The sequence below is a fragment of the Manihot esculenta genome, chromosome 10, assembly GCF_001659605.2.
Source record: "Manihot esculenta cultivar AM560-2 chromosome 10, M.esculenta_v8, whole genome shotgun sequence".
NCBI classification, from domain to species: domain Eukaryota; kingdom Viridiplantae; phylum Streptophyta; class Magnoliopsida; order Malpighiales; family Euphorbiaceae; genus Manihot; species Manihot esculenta.
This window is the reverse complement of record NC_035170.2, coordinates 21617850-21636316: the sequence shown is the minus strand read 5'-3', so window position 1 is coordinate 21636316 and position 18467 is coordinate 21617850. Positions and strand designations below refer to the sequence as shown.

Sequence of the window (18467 nt, the reverse complement as noted above, 5' to 3'; positions counted from 1 at the left end):
AAAAAAGGAATTCCATTTTTTTTAGCTCATTTACTTACTTTAGTATATGGAGTCCTCCTACATCGCGTGAACGTAGATATTTCCTTTTCATTGTAGATATTTTTCTAGAAGTATTTAGATTATCCTTTTTTTTTTTATGAAATACAAGTTCCTATCTCAATCTTTAATCCATCGATTTATGGTCCATGCTAACACTCAATTTTCTATCAAAAAATAGTTTTCATTGACTATTTTTTTTTTTTGAAAGTTTTAAACTCTAGAAAATGTAAAAAATGTTTTTATGTTCCTGAGAAGCAAATATAGACTAAATCTCCTTTTAAAATTCTTCATCGGTAACCTTTGCCTCTAAGTTTTTTTATTCTTTATGCTTTGCTTCTATTTTACTGCTCATATATCCAAGTCTGACTTCAAATCTAAATAATGTATCCATTTTTGCTTCAAATTTAGTACCAAATGATACCTTCTATATATAAATATGACAGAGATTTCTCCTTTCTATAAATGTTATTTTCTAGGAGACCATGCATATTAATTTTCTCTTCTTTCATACTCTTCCAGTTCTACTAAAAAACATTCTCCAATTCCTTTGCCTAAAGATACAACTATATCAAATTTTGACGTTCCTATTTTCCTCAATCATTTAATTCTATTTGATATTTACTTTTAGACGCAATTTATATTTAGATATCTATTCCATTTTAGTCTACAACTATCTAATTCTGTCAATTGAATAATGACTAGTTTTTCAAATTTTTATATTCGTTACTTTTTGCAACCGAGAATTTGAGGCTTTAAACACTTCCATATAAGGTTTTATTTTACATCTTTGAAACTAATGAAAGTGCATAAACTTTAAGAAGGTTCTTGAGCCATATTTAAAAGCTTTCATTCAACATATAGTGTTCTTTGTTGGCAAATCTTTTTCTCTCTTCTTGATAGATTTGAGCTTGTCTTTTGAATCATTGAGAGTGAATTTATTTCTATTAAAATCTGTATAGAGTTATTTAAGTGTGTGAATACACTTGTAGAGAGGTTTTAACACCTATTGAAATTTAAGTAAGAGTTTAAAAGGAGATTCAAACTTATGAATGTCTTCGAGCACCTAAAAAACTTTTTTTATTTTAAAATATTATTTTATTGCCAGTATAAAATTAAGAGATCTAGTGAAATAAAGACTAAAATATGAGAACTTTAAGAGAGAAACATATAGGTTGAGTTTAGCTGAACCACTATAAAATTCTGAATTTGATCTTTTTCTTCTCTTACTTTTTTATTTTAATATTTTATATTTACTTTCGGCTACTTATTTTGTATTGAAATATAATAAAATAGTTTGAGAAACAAATTGCTTGTTGTTTTTAAGTTATCTTTATGAATCTTATTGAATATTTTGACTTAAAGTTATTAAGAATTAAACAATCACACAATCCAAAAAAAATAAGTACGGAAAGAAATCAACACACAAATTTAACATGATTTACCAATTTAGCTACGTCCACGGCAGCTAGAATTTTTTTTTATTTCTTTGTGAATTTTCAAAACAGAATATATTAGGAGAATATTACATATTTATAGACTCGAAAAAATACAAAAATACAAAATAGCCCTCAAAAAAATTCATGACCGTGTGATATATCATATGTACGGTCCATAATATATTATTAGCCTCCATATCTTAATAAAAGTTGCTATCATTACTTGCACAATTTGAATACAGTACTTAGTACTCTATTCTAATCACTATTAGATCCCGAATTAAAGTAGACAGCTGCAGTTTTTTTTTTATCAAACTTTTAGTAAAAGTTGAAAATTTGTTTAAAGTGATCAATTCACTCCTCTTTTGGATACTATCTTCGGGACAATAGCTAGCTAATTGACAATATGGTTAGTTAGTTATTTGTATTCCTACTTCATATATAGACAATCTCCTTCACCTTCAATTTTCAAGGTCACCAGCAACTGCAATAAAGTTACAATCTCCTTTTCTTTTTTCTTTTGTTTTACACTGTCTCATGGGGTAATTTTCACTCACGGTCACTGAACTTAAGTCACTAAACTTCAATTTATTTCATAAAAATCATTAACGTTTAAATACTTACCTAAAATAGTTACTCGGATGAGTTTCTAGCAGATTTTTCGACAAAATACACATGTGGCATGTCCTACGTGGCTAAAAAAAAGGAAAAAAAAATATTCATTTGCCACGCCAGAGAATTCCACGATGGGCTTCTACAGACAATATGGGACTCCGTCATACGTGGCACTGGAGGTTCTGAGGAAGAAGGAATATGATGGATTCAAAGCCGAAATATGGTCATGTGGGGTAATCCTTTATGTTCTCCTTGGGTTCTTGCCATTTCAAAGCAATAGCGATGTATAGAAAGATCTTCAAAGCAGAATTTGAATGTCTGCCTTTTCCCTCGAAGTTGAGCGCTTGATATCCAAAATCCTGGTTGTTCATCCAGAAAGAAGAATCACAATACCAGAGATCATGCGAGTTCTCTGGTTTCGCAAGGGATTTACAAAACCACTAGCTTTTTCCGTTGGAGAAATATCAAACCCAGATAAAATAGAGGAGGAAGACGAATAAATCTACAGATTTCTCACAAGAATGCCCAACAGATGCTACCATTTTAGTAATCCCAATTCTTCAATCTTTACCAAGAGGCAGCTGGTGATGTTGTAGAAATAATTTGAACTCATCTGCAATATTGGGTCTTGAAATATTTATGATTTCATAGCCCAAGAGCTCCTTTTCCATCTTTGCAAGTTGTCTTTGGGAAGAATCAATCTCACTTAGGATTATAGAGACTTGTTCAGAGATTAGAGAGATGTTCTTGTGGGTGTTGTGGAAGATATGATTTTGATAGTATTTGGGCGAGAATGTGAAGGCATAGAGAGCAAAGAGATTAGTGGTGATAACAGAGAAGATCATAAGAATGTTGACTGTAGAGGAACATACAATTGCTCTCTTGAATTTGGTAGTCCCATCTCTTATTTTCAATGAGATAGATTCCATCTTGGCCTTCTTCTGCTTCATAGAGAGAGAGTGATTTAGATTGAGTGAAGGAGGTTAAATAATTATGTCATGCCGAGGTTAACAGTCTTTGACGTGGCAAAGTATTTTTTTTTCATTTTTTTAGCCACGTAGGACATGTCACGTGTGCATTTCATTGGAAAATTCTGAAGAGTTAATGAAATGATGTGTTTTGGGTTTTAAAGTTTTAAGTTAAATGGTGCATTTTATAGTTAGTCAGTTTGTTAGCAAAAGCGAAAAAAGATTCTTCACGTGTTTTTGGCTTTCTCTTCTTCAACTCTCTCTCTTTATATAGCCTTTCAAAGATAAAAAAAATCATATTTTCCCGCCATCTTTGTTTTCTTTTTCTTCATTTGCACATGGTATTAGAGCCTTCACTAGGCACTGAGATCTGAATTTCTTTTCAGTTCCTTATTCAATATTCTTATTTCTTCTCAAATCAATTCTCATAGCAGCACGGGAGGAAGTTGTGACTAATGTAAGCAATAATGGCAGGCGGCGTAAGATTGAGGTACAGCCGGAAGTTGAGTGAAATCCGTTAAGCCTGCACAATTTTGATAATCCAGGTATGGTGCTTATCTCTGCTCCTTTAACTGATATGAATTACCTTGCTTGGATTATTCTATAACTCTAGCTTTAAAGGCCAAAGATAAACTAGGTTTTATTAATGGTAACATATAAATCCCTACAGTTGGTACACCATAATATGTAAAATGGATGAAAGCAGATAGTATGGTTAGTTCTTAGATCTTAAACTCTATTTCAAAAGATATAGTAGAGGCTTTATATACACAAGTGATACAAAAACACTATGGGAAGGAATAAGAGAGTGTTTTGGTGAAAGTAATGGTCCTTTGATTTTCCAAATCAGAGGAGATATAAGCAACATTATTTAGGGAGTCATGTTAGTGGCAATATACTTCACAAAGCTTAAGAAGTTGTGGGATGAATTGAGTGTCTTAAAACCTTGACCAACATGTGAATGTAAAGCATCCAGAGCTTTTATTAAAAGAGAAAATGAAGAAAAGATCTTGTGGGACTAAATAATTCATATGATCATGCTAAGAATCAAATCTTAATCATGGATCCCTTAACGAGTGTAAACAAAGCTTATTCCATAGTCCTGCGAGTTGAAAAACAGAGACAAATCAATTTAACTGCGAATGATTTAGAAGATAAGGCTTTTGCTCTGTTAATTAAGGGATAGTTTAACAGTGAGGGCAGTAAAAACTTTAAGAAAAGAGACTTTAACAGAAGGGAAGAAAGGCACTGTGATTTTTGCAAGAATTCAGGTCATATTAAAGACACCTACTTCAAGCTGCATGACTATTCAGATTGGTTCAAGGAATTGAAGCAGAAAAGATCTAGATTTAGATATAAGTGATCAAACATAATTTAGCCACATTTTTTATATCTTTATTACTGTTTAATTACACATTTTTTCAGCTTAATTTATGTTTTTGTGATATTTTTGCAGAAAATGAAGAAAATGGAAAGTTGGAGAAAAAGTGCAAAAAAAGCTGGAAAATTGATTGGGTCGAAGTAATTTGGCCAAATCACTCGCAAGAAGCTGAAGCAGAAAACTGGGACTGACTTGCAGAAATGTCTGGGCAAGCGATTTGAGCAAATCAACTGCCCAAATCAAACTGACGCAGAGGAGGACAGCAGCGCGGAAAGAAGGGAAATTTCAAAATTCAAAAGTATTGAAGTCCTATCCTACTTCAAACACTACAAGGTCAATCCTATGACAACTCCAAAAGCCACACCAAAGAAAATCCTTCACCTAAGGAATTTTATTCATTATAAAATACAAAAGCTAGGAGGAATTAAAAGACCATCATGAAGTCTAATTCAAAGAAGGATTCCAAGCCCTAATTGAATTAGGACTCTCCACCTATAAAAGGGACAACACCAAAACCAGCAAGGCATCATCGGAAATATTGTAGAAATTCAGCAACAGCACAACAGCCTCTTCTTCTATTTTTCTTCTTTCTTTTTGTGTATTTTTGTCCACCATAAATGGCTAAACACTTTCTTTTCTAGTTGAAGTTGGGAAATTTCAGTTTTGTGATGAATTGGGAGATTTAAAACTCCATTGTTAAGCTTCTATTTTTCAATATTTATGCAACTTGATCTTCATGCTATTATTGCTTTGTTATTAGAATCAATTAAGGCATGTTGCTTTTAATTGCATAAGTGATAAATTGTTAGTTTAAATAATTTAGGTCCGTAATTGCTTAGATTGTTTGAACTCAAGCACACTTGGTTGCATAATCTAAACTTGACCACGCGATTGACAAGATTAGAATTAGGTTTCTCTAAGTCCTAATGCAGTTAACAGTTGAAAAGTAAAAAACCCCAAGGACGTTCCTTGGCAACTTGTTAACTAGTGTTTGATTAGCGAACGTTTCCTAGTCAAACTAAAACTAAGGAGGAATTTGGTTGTGAGAAGCGTCTTCCACAACCTAAACTAATTTATTGAAATAAATAGGAGTATCAAAGAATCAATGATCAATTTTAAACAACTGAAATAGATCCATACTTCAACTAGAGCTTTTCTCACATTGATTTACTCATCTTTTCAAATTATTGCTTTCTTTTACTTATTTTTAATTCTAGTCTTCTATCATCAAAACAAAATCCCCTCTTTTTATTTTTACTTTTATTATTTAATTGCTCAAGTCATTATTAGGAAGATTCGTAGTGTCAAATCCATGTTGTTCAACCCTATTGCCACTATCTACAAATTATTTTGTTGATTGATAATAGATTTATTTTTGACGGTTTCAACAACCACTATCAATAAACACCAGGCCTTTATAGCAGATCCATCAAAGGAGGCAAAGTCTTCAAAGAATTCAACAAGTTTGCCACAAGATTAGAGTGCAAGTCTAGCCAATATTCTTCAATAAGAATTTTCTAGGCTTCTAAAAGGAAAAGAATTTGAATCTCCGGGATTAGACTTCTCTTGATTTGCAAGTACCTCCACTACTGTCTTTCCCTTAAATAACATTGGTGAATGGATAATTGACTCTGGTGCTACAAGTCATATGTGCTATGATAGTATATTGTTTTGTAAATAAGAAGCAGCGAAGAAGCAAAGTCTAATATTGTTACCTGATGGGTCTCACCAGCAGATACTACATATAAGGATTGCGATGCTATCTTCTAATATGGTTCTCAACAATGTTCTGCACATCCCTATCTTACAATCTGTTGTCTGTAAGTAAGCTGGCACAACAATCAAATGTAGTTGTTTCTTTTGACAATAATATATGTATTCTGCAAGACCAATGGACTAAAGGAATAATGAAAATGGACAAGCTTGTCAATGGGTTGTACATATTGGACAACGCATCTTTTGCAGCACAGGAATTAAACAATAAAGCCTTTCCTCAAGCACATATATCCGTGAATAAGTGCTCAATTTCAACTGAGACTTGGCATAGAAGACTTGGTCATGTATCTTCAAATAAACTCTCCCATATTTTAAACATTGTAAATAAAGAACATCATGCCAGTTATTGTGATGTATGTTCTTATGTAAAACAACACGTACCATTTAATAAAAGCAATATATCTTCCTTAAGAACACTGGAATTACTGCGTATTAATCTTTGGGACCCTTTACAGTAAAATTTCTCTTACTGGTGCATGTTTCTTTCTCACTATTATGGATGACTTTAGTAGGTGCACTTGGACATATATGTTAATTAATAAACCTAATACTTTTACTGCTGTAAAGACTTTCTGCAGCATGTTTGAGAATCATTTTCAGCTCAAAGTAATGAAGGTGAGGACAGACAATGGAATTGAGTTCATAAACTCAGCTTTTAAGAATTATTTTACAGACAAAGGCATCATACACTAGAAGACATGCATCTACACCCCATAGCAAATTAGGGTCGTGGAAAGGAAGTATAAATATCTCTTGGAGGTAGCAAGTGCTCTAATGTTCTAGGCCAACCTTCCAAAGGCTTTATGGAGTGAGTGTGTGTTGGCAGCCATACATCTCATCAATAAGCTACCCACCCTTGTTCTCAATTGGAGAACACCTTTTGAAATATTGCATGGGAGGATTCCAAAATACAACAATCTTAGAACAATGGGTTTTTTGTGCTATGCCACCATTACAAAGCCATATAAGGACAAGTTTGCTCACAGAGCAATAAAGTGCATTCTGTTGGGATATGTTGCAGAACATAAAGGCTACAAGCTCCTTAATCTAGTTAACAAAGCCATATTTGCATCCAGAGATGTCGTATTCCATGAGGATAATTTTCCTTATAAAATACTGAGCACTCAATCTTCCCCTATTGTACCACTTCCCATAGTGACCTATGATGACGAGCAAACAGAGCCATCTAATTGTCCAATTCCTGTCTCATCAAGTTCTCAACCTACTGATATGGCTCATGAATCACCTCAAATACCTCTACCTATTAATACAGATGTTGGACCAGTCTTAAGAAGAAGCTTTAGTTCTGTTGTGAAACCTACTTGGCTTCAAGACTTTGTAGCTATGACTAATGAAATAAGTTGCTTTGTTAACAAACCTCCTTCATTCAGCTTCACTCCAAACTATAATCAATTTGCTACTAATATAGCTCTTCTCAGTAAGCCAAAGAATTACAAGACAACTAGCCAGGACCCTAAATGGGTTGAAGCCATGCAAGAAGAATTAAAAGCCTTGGAAATCAATGATAAATGAGAACTTGCTACTCTTCCTCATGGAAAGAAAGCCATTGCATAAAAAATGGGTGTTCAAGATCACACATAAATCTGATCGTATGGTTGACAAATTCAAGGCAAGAATTGTAGCAAAGGGATATAATCAAGTTGAAGAGATTGATTATATGGAGAGTTTCTCTCCTGTAGCCAAGCTAGTCACTATCAGAATATTTCTAACAATTGCTACTGGTTTTGGATGGCCAATACATCAAGTTGATGTTAATAATACCTTCTTGCATGGCTACATTGAAGAGGATTTATACTTGCTTCCCCCGGAAGGTTATAATAAGGCTGCTCCAGGTCAAGTATACAAGTTGATTAAGTCCTTATATGGCTTAAAACAAGCCAGTCGACAGTAGAATAAAGAGTTTACAGTTCAATTAATGAATTTTGGCTTCATATAATCAACTGTTTGCCTCTTCACAAAAGGCACTGGATCCTCTTTTATGACTCTCTTGGTATATGTGGATGATGTTTTAATTGCAGGGCCTGATAAAGGAGTTATTCAGAATGTTAAGAGGTTTCTGAATCAACAATTCACTATTAAAGATTTGGGTTATATAAGGTATTTTTTAGGCCTTGAATTAGCAAGGTCACATTCTAGTATGTTTCTTCATCAACAAAAATATGTCATGGATTTATTAAAGGATGTTGGTCTGATCAATACCAAGTCTGTTTCCACCCCAATGATTAGAAATGCTAAATTCAGCTCTGAAGAAGGCGACTTAATCACCAATCCTGATTCTTACAGGAGACTCATGGGCAGACTGCTCTATCTAGGCCTAACCAGACCTGACATTACCTTCTCAGTACAATAACTTAGCCAGTTTATGCAAAATCCTCGGCAGTCTCATTGGGAAGCAGCCATTCATTTGCTTAAAAATTAAAGGATGTTGGTCTGATCAATACCAAGTCTGTTTCCACCCCAATGATTAGAAATGCTAAATTCAGCTCTGAAGAAGGCGACTTAATCTCCAATCCTGATTCTTACAGGAGACTCATGGGCAGACTGCTCTATCTAGGCCTAACCAGACCTGACATTACCTTCTCAGTACAATAACTTAGCCAGTTTATGCAAAATCCTCGGCAGTCTCATTGGGAAGCAACCATTCATTTGCTTAAAAATTTCAAGGGTTGCCCAGATAGAGGTCTTTTCATTCCTGCAAAAAATTCTTTCAATTGCAAGCATTCTGTGATGCTGACTAGGCTTCATGCCCCATAACTCAGAAATCAATCACATGATATTGCATTTTCTTGGGACCTTCCTTAGTCTCTTGGAAATCCAAGAAAAAAAGTATAGCAAATAGATCTTCTGCCAAAATCGAGTATAGAAGTATGGCCTCTGCTGTTTGCAGACTTCAATGGATCTCTTTTCTTCTTCAAGATTTCCATCTACCTTTACCTTCTGTAATACCACTTCAAAGTGATAATCAAGCTGCAATACACAGCCAACAATCCAGTGTTTCATGAACGCACTAAGCATCTGGATATAGACTGTCATGTGGTACGAAATCAACTCAGCAAAAGTTTCATTCAACTCGTTCATGTTTCATCTTAAGTTCAACTCACAGATCTATTCACCAAGTCCCTGACATCTCCTCTTTTTTCTTCACTATTGTCCAAGATGGGCTTGGTGTCCTGTCCTTCACTAGCTCTATCTTGAGGGGAATGAAGAGTTAATGGAATGATGTGTTTTGGATTTTAAAGATTTAAGTTAAACGGTACATTTTATAGTTAGTTAGTCTGTTAGCAAAAGCGGAAAAAAATTCTTCACGTATTTTTAGCTTTCTCTTCTTCAACTCTCTCTGTATATATAGCTTTTCAAAGATAAATGAAATAATCTTTTTCCACCATCACTATTTTCTTTTTCTTCACTTGCATAAATTTGCCAGAAACTCACTTGAATGACTATTTCAAATAAATATTTAAACGTTGATGATTTTTCTGAAACAAATTGAAGTTCAATGACTGTAATGAAACGGTGACTTAAGTTCAGTGACCGTGAGTAAGAATTACTCTTGTCTCATAATTAGCATTTTTCAATGATATTGATTCTTTGGTTGTATAGAGATTGTTAATTATTGAGTAGCGATGAATACATTACTCACTTCTCTTAAACATGCTTGTTGTGTAATGTATGATGAAATGCTTAAGAGAAACATTTTCATGTGAAAGAAAAAAAAATTATGATAATGATAGCGGTGGAATGTGAGTCTTGATGTTTCTGTAATCTCCACATCTGAATTAAGTAATGGAGAGGAGGAGAGGGATTAAGAATGAAGAATGAATAGTTTAAGGGAATTAGGCTTAATTAAATTAATAGTTTAATCTAGATTAAAATGGACATTTCATTCTCCGTTAATGGCATATATAAAATGTAAGGAATTTAATTTTGACCAAATGAAGAAATTAAAGCATTCCATTTTAAAAATAAATAGACATATCTATTATTTAAAAAGCTAAAATCAGTAATCATAATTTTTTATGATCCCACCTCATTTACCTATAATGTTCTTTGATAAGAATAAACGGAAAAAAACTTATTGTGATCTAAATGTGTAGATCCCATATAATTTTTATATGAAAATACTCATCTGTTTGTATTTTGAATCCATGGTGAATTGGATCTAGTAAAAATTATCCAAGAATAAACAAATAAATAAAACTGCATCATAGTTTAAAAGGCTATTACATGTGGTCGTTCGAGGAAAAAGAATTAACCCCATCATTGTTTTGTTTTCTTTCTACATACATGAATATCTATAATACTCTAATCACAAGCTAAGCCAGAAGTCTGAATCCCTGGCTTAAACTACCCTATATAAATTTCCTTTCTAATATCTGCATTTGATAAGACATTCAATTTGTTGCAAGGATGCAATAAATTGACAATACTCCATACTTTTACCACTTTCTTTGCCTGGAAAGCTATTGCTTCAAAGTTAAAATGAAGGGAAGAACCTGTTAAGCTTGTAAGGAAGTGAATAGAACTCTTCACTTCTAATATCTTGATCAAAATTTCTGAACTTCCTCCACCAGTGCCTACCGCTGTCTCGTCGGGTTGAGCTGTCCCTCAGACTGTGAGTGCAGTCCAAGAAAAATGCAACTATTATTGCCACCGTTGCCGGAGATGAGAAAATCACTTGCATTATGCTGTTGAACTGCAAGAAAAAAAAAACGATAAGCAGAACTTATAAAAGAGTATAAGCATGAATTTCGCCATATATATGGATACAATTGTTCGAACGTAAATACCCAGATGGCACCAGTATGAACAGGGCCACGTCCAGAAATTAATAGATATTCATTGAAGTATTGTGGCACAGAAAGGCCCATGAAGAGAGAAAAGCCAAGGATAAACTTTGTCCTGAAGCTATTCAGGTTGCAAAACTGGAGAAATCCAAGACCAGCTGAACCTGCAAAACACAATAAAGTTAATTTTGAATTGCATCTTTCAATAAAGAGATTAAACAATAGGACAACATCAACGGAGCATGCATGATCATAATTTGTCACAATACTCGGTGATTTTTTTTTTTTTTATTGTTTTCAGCAGTAAGTTTCTACTAAGTAACTTATACCTCAATTTAATTGTGGCGATACCACACTCAGAATAGAATTCAGCCAATTTAAAGGGATACTTACAAACATATGCGAAGAGAACACAGTAGAGAGCAGCCATAATTGGCAAGGGTATGGAAGCAAGTAGAGCCCCAAATTTTCCTGTTAGAGATGATTCATGACACCATTAGAGCAACCAACGATTTAACAGAATTATATACATTATGAGAAGTCATAACCGCAACATTGTTTAAGGGAAATGTTGAATACTGAATACTGTACCTAAAACAGAGAAGAAAAGCATAAAGCCTGCTGATATTTGAACAACTCTCCGACTTCCAACTCTTGTTAATCCTAAAAGACCAGCATTTTCACTACAAGTACAACAGGAATTATTAAATCAGACATTATGTAAAAATTATCTTTCACAACAAGAAGGAAAATAAAAACCAACTTCAAAAGCTTAAAGTCGTTACACAGAAGCAGTGGAGCCACTTCCTGTACCAAAAGCTCCAGCCAGCAAAGTTCCCAGTCCCTGGATTTCAAAGAAGTCGAAAAGGTTATAAGAGAAATCAAAACCGGCAGTTGTGTAATGTAATAGTTCCTAAAAGAAACATAATAAGACGCCAATATATCATTCGTTACCAGCCAGCCAATACCACGGCTGAGTACAGAAGGTGGTATTGGAGTAGCACTGCCATATCTTGATGCTGCAATGATTGTTCCAGTAGACTGCAACCAGTAAATAAACAAATAAATAAAGAGAAACTTTGTGGACAGTCACAAACAAGCATAACTTTGTGGACATTCACAAGACCAACTGAGAGCATTGAGGATTGCTTCCAAAAACAAATCGTTACAAAACAAAGTGTCTGGAGAATTTTATTGTACATGACACTAAAACAATAAGAACCACAAGCACTAATCACATCCTTGATTTCAGGAAAAAAATGAAACAAGTGGATGATTGAATTGAGCATATTAACAATGCTTACTCTTCCCTAACCTTCATAATGCAGGAAGCTGCTCTAGGGCAACACTTTTACTGAAATTAGGTATTTGTAAAAGTAATAGATGAAGAAATGCTCTTGAAAAATTTTACCTCAACAACAGCAACAAAACAAGCAGCCATCATTGCAAAAGTATCACCAGCAGCAAAAGTAGGACCTCCCCATTGAAATGGATATGGAACTCTTATCCTGCATACAGAGGGATGTAAAATTTTGACTCGAGATATTGCACAAGCTTAAAATTTAAATCAACAAATTAATGGCAGCAGATATAATGATACAAACATACAGTCAGGTGAGTGTCTCTCTTTCTTCTGTAGGATACCACTCACCTCATACTAAACTACAAGTACTAGTCTCCTAAAGTTAATAAAATGAGTATAGTTCATTATTTTAGTATAATAATAAAATCTATTAAAGAATGCGTGATATTGAAAAAGTATATGCTTTCATGGGAAAAATTTACCTAGACCGGGTCTACACACATGAATTGCTATATATTTATACTACGGGTTGATGTAGACCCGATCTAGACAACAATTACCCACGCTTTCATATCCATACGCCTTGTTAAAGTTGTCAGGCATATGGTAACAACATGGTCAGCAGCAAATTCTACTTCATCATATCCAAGAAAAACAGAAATTAGATAAAAGAAGTGATGAACAATAATCCTGCATTGCAAGTTGTTTTTATCAACTTTGATCTTGTTGACAGTTATGATAAGAAGCCATCTTTTTTGGTATATATCATAGGCATATCCACGTAGTAAAAAAACATCAACAGCTCACTTCGTGCTGTGCTTTTGAGTTATTAGCTGCAGTACATTACCCACAGGATTTAGCAAAGAGCATGGCATCTTGCATATTGCAGGAATCAATAAAATGTGTACATAACTAGTAAAAAGATGCAATCACTATCAAAGCTATGTTTTTTTATGTGAGCTCACCAAGGAGCAGCGCTAAGTAGCCCAGAACGATCAGTACGGCAGCTAAACTGTGTGTTTGGAGGTTTATTATCATATGCACCAGCCACTGTCAAAACTTCTGCAAAAGCCCATACAACTGCAACAGAGAAAAGGACTGCAAATCTATCCAGTATGATTCCTTTTGATTTCATCATATGAGGAAGAAACTGCAACAACATTGGTTATAATTAAAACAAAAAAAATTAAGAAAAGGTAAATTATTTCCAAAATTCGTAAACATAGGTACTTTATGGTCCCAGTAAATCAGCAAGCAGGAGTAAAAGGCCTGGAATACAAACATTAACATAGTGTTCATAAAGCCCAAGATTCATAACAGAGTTATAATTAAAGTTTCCGTTTCATTCAAACAATCCAAGAGAATTTGAAAGTTTAAAATAGGTTACTTTTATTTAATATCTATAAAATAATATAAAAATTAAAAAAACTGTAATTATTTATTAAATAAAATTTAATCGTTTTTTAGCCACTAATATTTTTTAACTTTTTATTAATTTTTAGTTATTCATTTAATTAACTAGTATAATAAATGGTAATTGAGAAAAAAATATATATGTACATTTCAGTCCATAAGATATTTCTGTGTAAATTTTGTGAAATTTATTTCAAATTCCATCAAAACTTAACATAATATTTAGTTCAATTTTATAACTAAAATTATGTGTAATTCAATCGAATTTTAAGATTCATTTGAAATTAAGTTTACTCTTAGGTCGGATATAATTTCAAAATATAGAATTCAATTGAAATATATACTATTTCTGTTTAATTTAATTTTAAAATTAAAATTTATTTGCTCTCAATTCCTAAATTACCCTTAAGAGAAAGCAGAAATATATATATATATATATATTAATTTTTTATTATAAAAAATTTTAATCACAATAAATTTATAATAATTAATAAATAATAATAATAATAATAATAATTAATAAAAATGTAAATTCTAACAATATTGATAAATAAATTAACGAGAGTTGATATCAGTATACACATGTTTGTATAAAAGAGTTTCCATTCCATTTAATCAATTTAAGAGAATATGAAAGTTAGAGTACATTGTAGATTATTTAGTAACACTATTATTTTTATTTAATATTTATAAATAATATAAAAATTAAAAAATATAATTATTTATTAAAATAATTTTTAATTATTTATTTTGTAATCATTAATCTTTTTTAACAATTTATTAATTTTTAGTTATTTATTTAATTAACAAGTAAAATAAATGAAAGAAAAGATTTTGTTATGGGCATTTTATTCGATATTTAAGAAATTTATTTCAAATTACAACAGAACTTGAATTATAACTAATTCCAAAATTTTCAGAATTTTTTTTTTCTCAAAACATAAAATTTAATTGAATTCCACCAAATTTGAAAAGTTGATATTTAACATAGCGTTACACCCAAAAGGGCCAGAACTCGAGGAATTGGAATTGAATCCCAGAACTTCATGTCCTCTCTAAGAACCAAAGCTCCTCCCAAATTACCATTTATCATATCAATAGAAGCAGAGTTTGAATGCAAATAAAGTCGAACTTACCTGAGATAAGAATACCACTAAAACCAATGCTGGAAGTCCAATTTCAACACATTTCGCCAGCTAGAATCATAAATAAAAATAATGGTGCGAGTTAATGTCCAAATTGAAGTAAAGGAAGCACTAGAATTTACAGTTATACACAAAATTGTTTAATCAGCATAGCAAATAATTTAACAGATCAAGAGAATCAGGCAGTAAATATTAGATTGAACAATCTGTTCATATAATTGACAATGGCGAACAGAGATAAGATAAATCACACAAAAGGCGTTATAAAAAACAAGGAATTTATTCAAATAAGTTCAGTTTAAATCGTCAAGTTTCATTTGCCCAACGAAAATAGTTGCTAATCGGAAATTATTATAATATTAATTAAAATAATAAGCCATGAAATCATTTTATCTTCCCTAAGCAATGCACTCCTCATCAATGAATGAATCAAACAGAACTTGTTTGCAGAATTGTTTTGCAGCATTTAGAGACTTGTCATCTGTCTGGAAGTTCTGGCGAGTGACAATTCAAAATGAACATGTTCTTGGCATTATCTTGCTCATGTGAGTTTGGTTTTACACAGGAAACTCTCACTTTTTCGTGCGAGAAGTTTTAGCAGTCTTACTTGTGGAAATCCATGTGCATAAAGCCCAAGTCCAGTGAGAGTCACAAGAGGAACAGCAGCAAGAGGGCTAAGAAATCTACACCGAGAAATCCGAAATGGCCCCTCAAAAGCAAGCAGATAATGGATAAAGACAGCTCAAGACCACTATAACAATTGAGCAGCAACTTACCTTGCAAAAATTCTCCAGAACCCAAAGAAACCAATAACCATTTGAAAGAATGCCGCAATGATAAGTGCTCCTTGTATAGCTTGCATGGATTGTTCAAACCTCTAAAACCCATTAATGTAGGTAATACAAAGATCATCAATTAACCAATTTTAAACTAAATCTCTAATTTCCCAGTAATATTTTTTTTAAGAAAATTATTTTTTCAAGTGAGTAAACCAACCTGATGGGGACTGAGAAATTCATTGTTGTTGTTATTGTTATTAGACAAGACAATGGAGATTGTAGGGATAATGAAAGCATAGGATCCTCCAAACACCACTGGGAGTCGCGTGCCAAACCAAGTTTGCAAGAGAGTGTTTATTCCAGCAACAAAAAGCAAAGTACTGATCAGCTCAGCCTTTTCCACCTAAAACCAAAACAGGGGAATGATCAAAGAAATCACACAAACAATATCAAATTATGAAAATCTGGTAGAGAAAAGCATCAAGTCGCATTACATTGCCACCACCCATCAAAGGAACGATTATTGAAGGAATGATCACAGAAGTTCCAAGCATCACTAGGTAATGCTGAAATCCTAAAACGATGGCCTCAGCTGCAGTAAATGGAGGCAAGTTATGTTAAAAACTGATTTGTGCATAGGAATGTATTATTAATTTGACCATTATAATTACAATTAATGCTCAACGGATGCCTCAAAGGAATAATCTTATTGAAGTCAAACAGGCAATTTTAGTGTTCATAAAAATTTGAGCCGTTGCCAGTCAGATCTTATTGTTCTTACTATAAAAAAGTTAGTTCAAGTGTGATCTAAATAAGCCAGTGAGCCACAATTAAATATGTAGATGCTAAGAAAAGGAAAATTGCACATCTACCTCATAAACTTTTTTTAAGAAATAAAATGTAAGTAACCCAATATTTTTTTACTTGCAGACTCTGTTTGGTTTGTCGGAAAATGCAGGAAAACAAGAGAAGAACTGCAATAAATTGCCTAAACCCCAAGAAATCAAACATTTCCTTTTCACTTTTTTTTCTGATAAAAGAAGACTTGGATAAGTTTCTCGGCTATCAAACAGGATAAAAAAAAAAAAAGGGATAACTGATCCATCGTTTCATTGTTCAGCATTCATCATTTTTTCGATTTTTTCAGCAAATATATATAATACAAGTAAAAGAATTTAAAAAAAAATACAGAAAATCGAGAAGAAAATCGGAATTGCATCAATAGGAGAAATACACATTTGAGAGAATGAAGCATAGAAAAGAAAAAGCGCGGGAAATCCGTCAACAGTGATAGAAAAATATGAACAAAGAGAATCCAAGTGGTAGAAATATTTAGCTAAGCCAGTAAAAAGAAAAATAAAACAGACTGACAGTAATAAGAAAAACAGAGAGAGAGAGAGAGAGAGAGAGAGAGAGATTACGCCAAGAAGGAGAGCTGGAAACGCAAAAGTCGACACCAGGGAGCTGATCCTTGACGGGAAAAGGTGCGAAGTCGTCGGACTTGGCAGCACCGCCTCCAACTGCCATTGTGAGATTGTAAAAGAGGAAGAGGCTCAGTAATTGCAGTCAGGTTTTGGGAAGAGCTAACAATTGTAGAAAGAAAGAAAAAGCTTATAATAATGAAGAGTCAAGAGATGAAAAAGAGAAGAAGGCGCGTTAGGCGGTGACTGTTATGACTTTGAGAGATGCATGAGACCTCCATTTTCCCTCCAGCATCCAGCTACCCTCTCTCTCTCCCCGCTGTATTTTGAAATTTTATTTAGTATTTTTTATTGAAAAATTATTGCTTAATACATGAAAATTCATTAATTAGTGAAAAATTTTAAAAATATATTAAAATATTTTTTATATTTTAATTATAGTATGAGATGGGGACAATAAACTTAATTTTGTGGAATGGATGAAATATGCAAAATAGTAATTACAATGTAATGTTTTTATTTAGATTCAAAAGATTTCATAATTTTATAAATAATTTAAGCACTCTTAATTAATAAATACATTGATGGAAGGACGTGCAGGATGTAAATAGTCAAGGTTATAGTACAATTTTATATTTTTGAATTTCAATTTTATATTTTTGAATTTCACAACCATGCTTAACAAGTCATATTAATTATACGGTAAAGAATGTCTCACGCGTTTAGTCTATCTGAATAAATATAAAAGATTTTATATTCTACTTTTTCAATTTTCGATTTCTATTTTAAAAAAAAATTAATATTATTTCCTATACAACTATAAAAGGGAAATTATTATGAATTTAATTTATTTATTTTTAAAGTCTAATAAATGGATAAGTAAAAATTGAAAAAATTAATTTTATTATATAGCCTATCAATTTTTCACCAACTTTGTATCTTTTTAGGATAAAATATTAAATAAATAGCCATGTAACACATTTATAATTATCATCTCTATTGATGAAATTGAGTGCCCTACTGTATATTTCAAATTTTAATTTAATTGATTTATTTTTTTGATAATTCTCTTATCTAAAATAAAATAATTCAATTATTTTAATTAAAAATTTTAATTTTTAATAAAATTAAATCAATAAATTATTTTTTGATAATTTTAATTAAAAATTATTTTTTAAAGAACATTATAATATATTTTTTAAAATTAATAAATTTTTTATATAATATAAAATTAAATTATATAATATTTAGCTGTTAAAATTAATGATTAGATTTTTTAAGATTTTAAATATATTATAATATATTTTTTAATTTATTTATTAGAAAAAAATACAAATAATTTTATTTTAACGTGAGGGGACAGTTGGAGTAACTAGGACTTCTTCA

General features: G+C 32.2%; 1 protein-coding gene across 1 annotated transcript; it reads right to left on the bottom strand.

The window, feature by feature from the left end:
- Positions 1 to 10409: 10409 nt before the first annotated feature.
- On the bottom strand, positions 10410 to 17333 carry LOC110624551 (nucleobase-ascorbate transporter 4). The gene is made up of 14 exons (XM_021769749.2): positions 17082 to 17333; positions 16155 to 16252; positions 15878 to 16063; positions 15658 to 15758; positions 15489 to 15564; positions 14873 to 14932; positions 13289 to 13473; positions 12432 to 12528; positions 11975 to 12061; positions 11806 to 11864; positions 11612 to 11703; positions 11414 to 11491; positions 11024 to 11184; positions 10410 to 10929 (listed from the first exon to the last, which is right to left on the bottom strand). Exons 1-14 carry the CDS (start codon positions 17185 to 17187, stop codon positions 10711 to 10713), a joined length of 1605 nt encoding a protein of 534 aa, XP_021625441.1. The 5' UTR covers positions 17188 to 17333; the 3' UTR covers positions 10410 to 10710.
- Positions 17334 to 18467: the final 1134 nt, after the last annotated feature.

Bases quoted from the DNA above. Each gene is read 5' to 3' on its own strand.
- LOC110624551 (XM_021769749.2), bottom strand. From the start codon at position 17,187: ATGGCAGTTGGAGGCGGTGCTGCCAAGTCCGACGACTTCGCACCTTTT. The intron at 16,253-17,081 runs GTAATCTCTCTC...CATTTACTGCAG, and splicing joins TTCCAGCTCTCCTTCTTGGC to CTGAGGCCATCGTTTTAGGA. The intron at 13,474-14,872 runs GTAAGTTCGACT...ATGTTGTTGCAG, and splicing joins TAGTGGTATTCTTATCTCAG to TTTCTTCCTCATATGATGAA.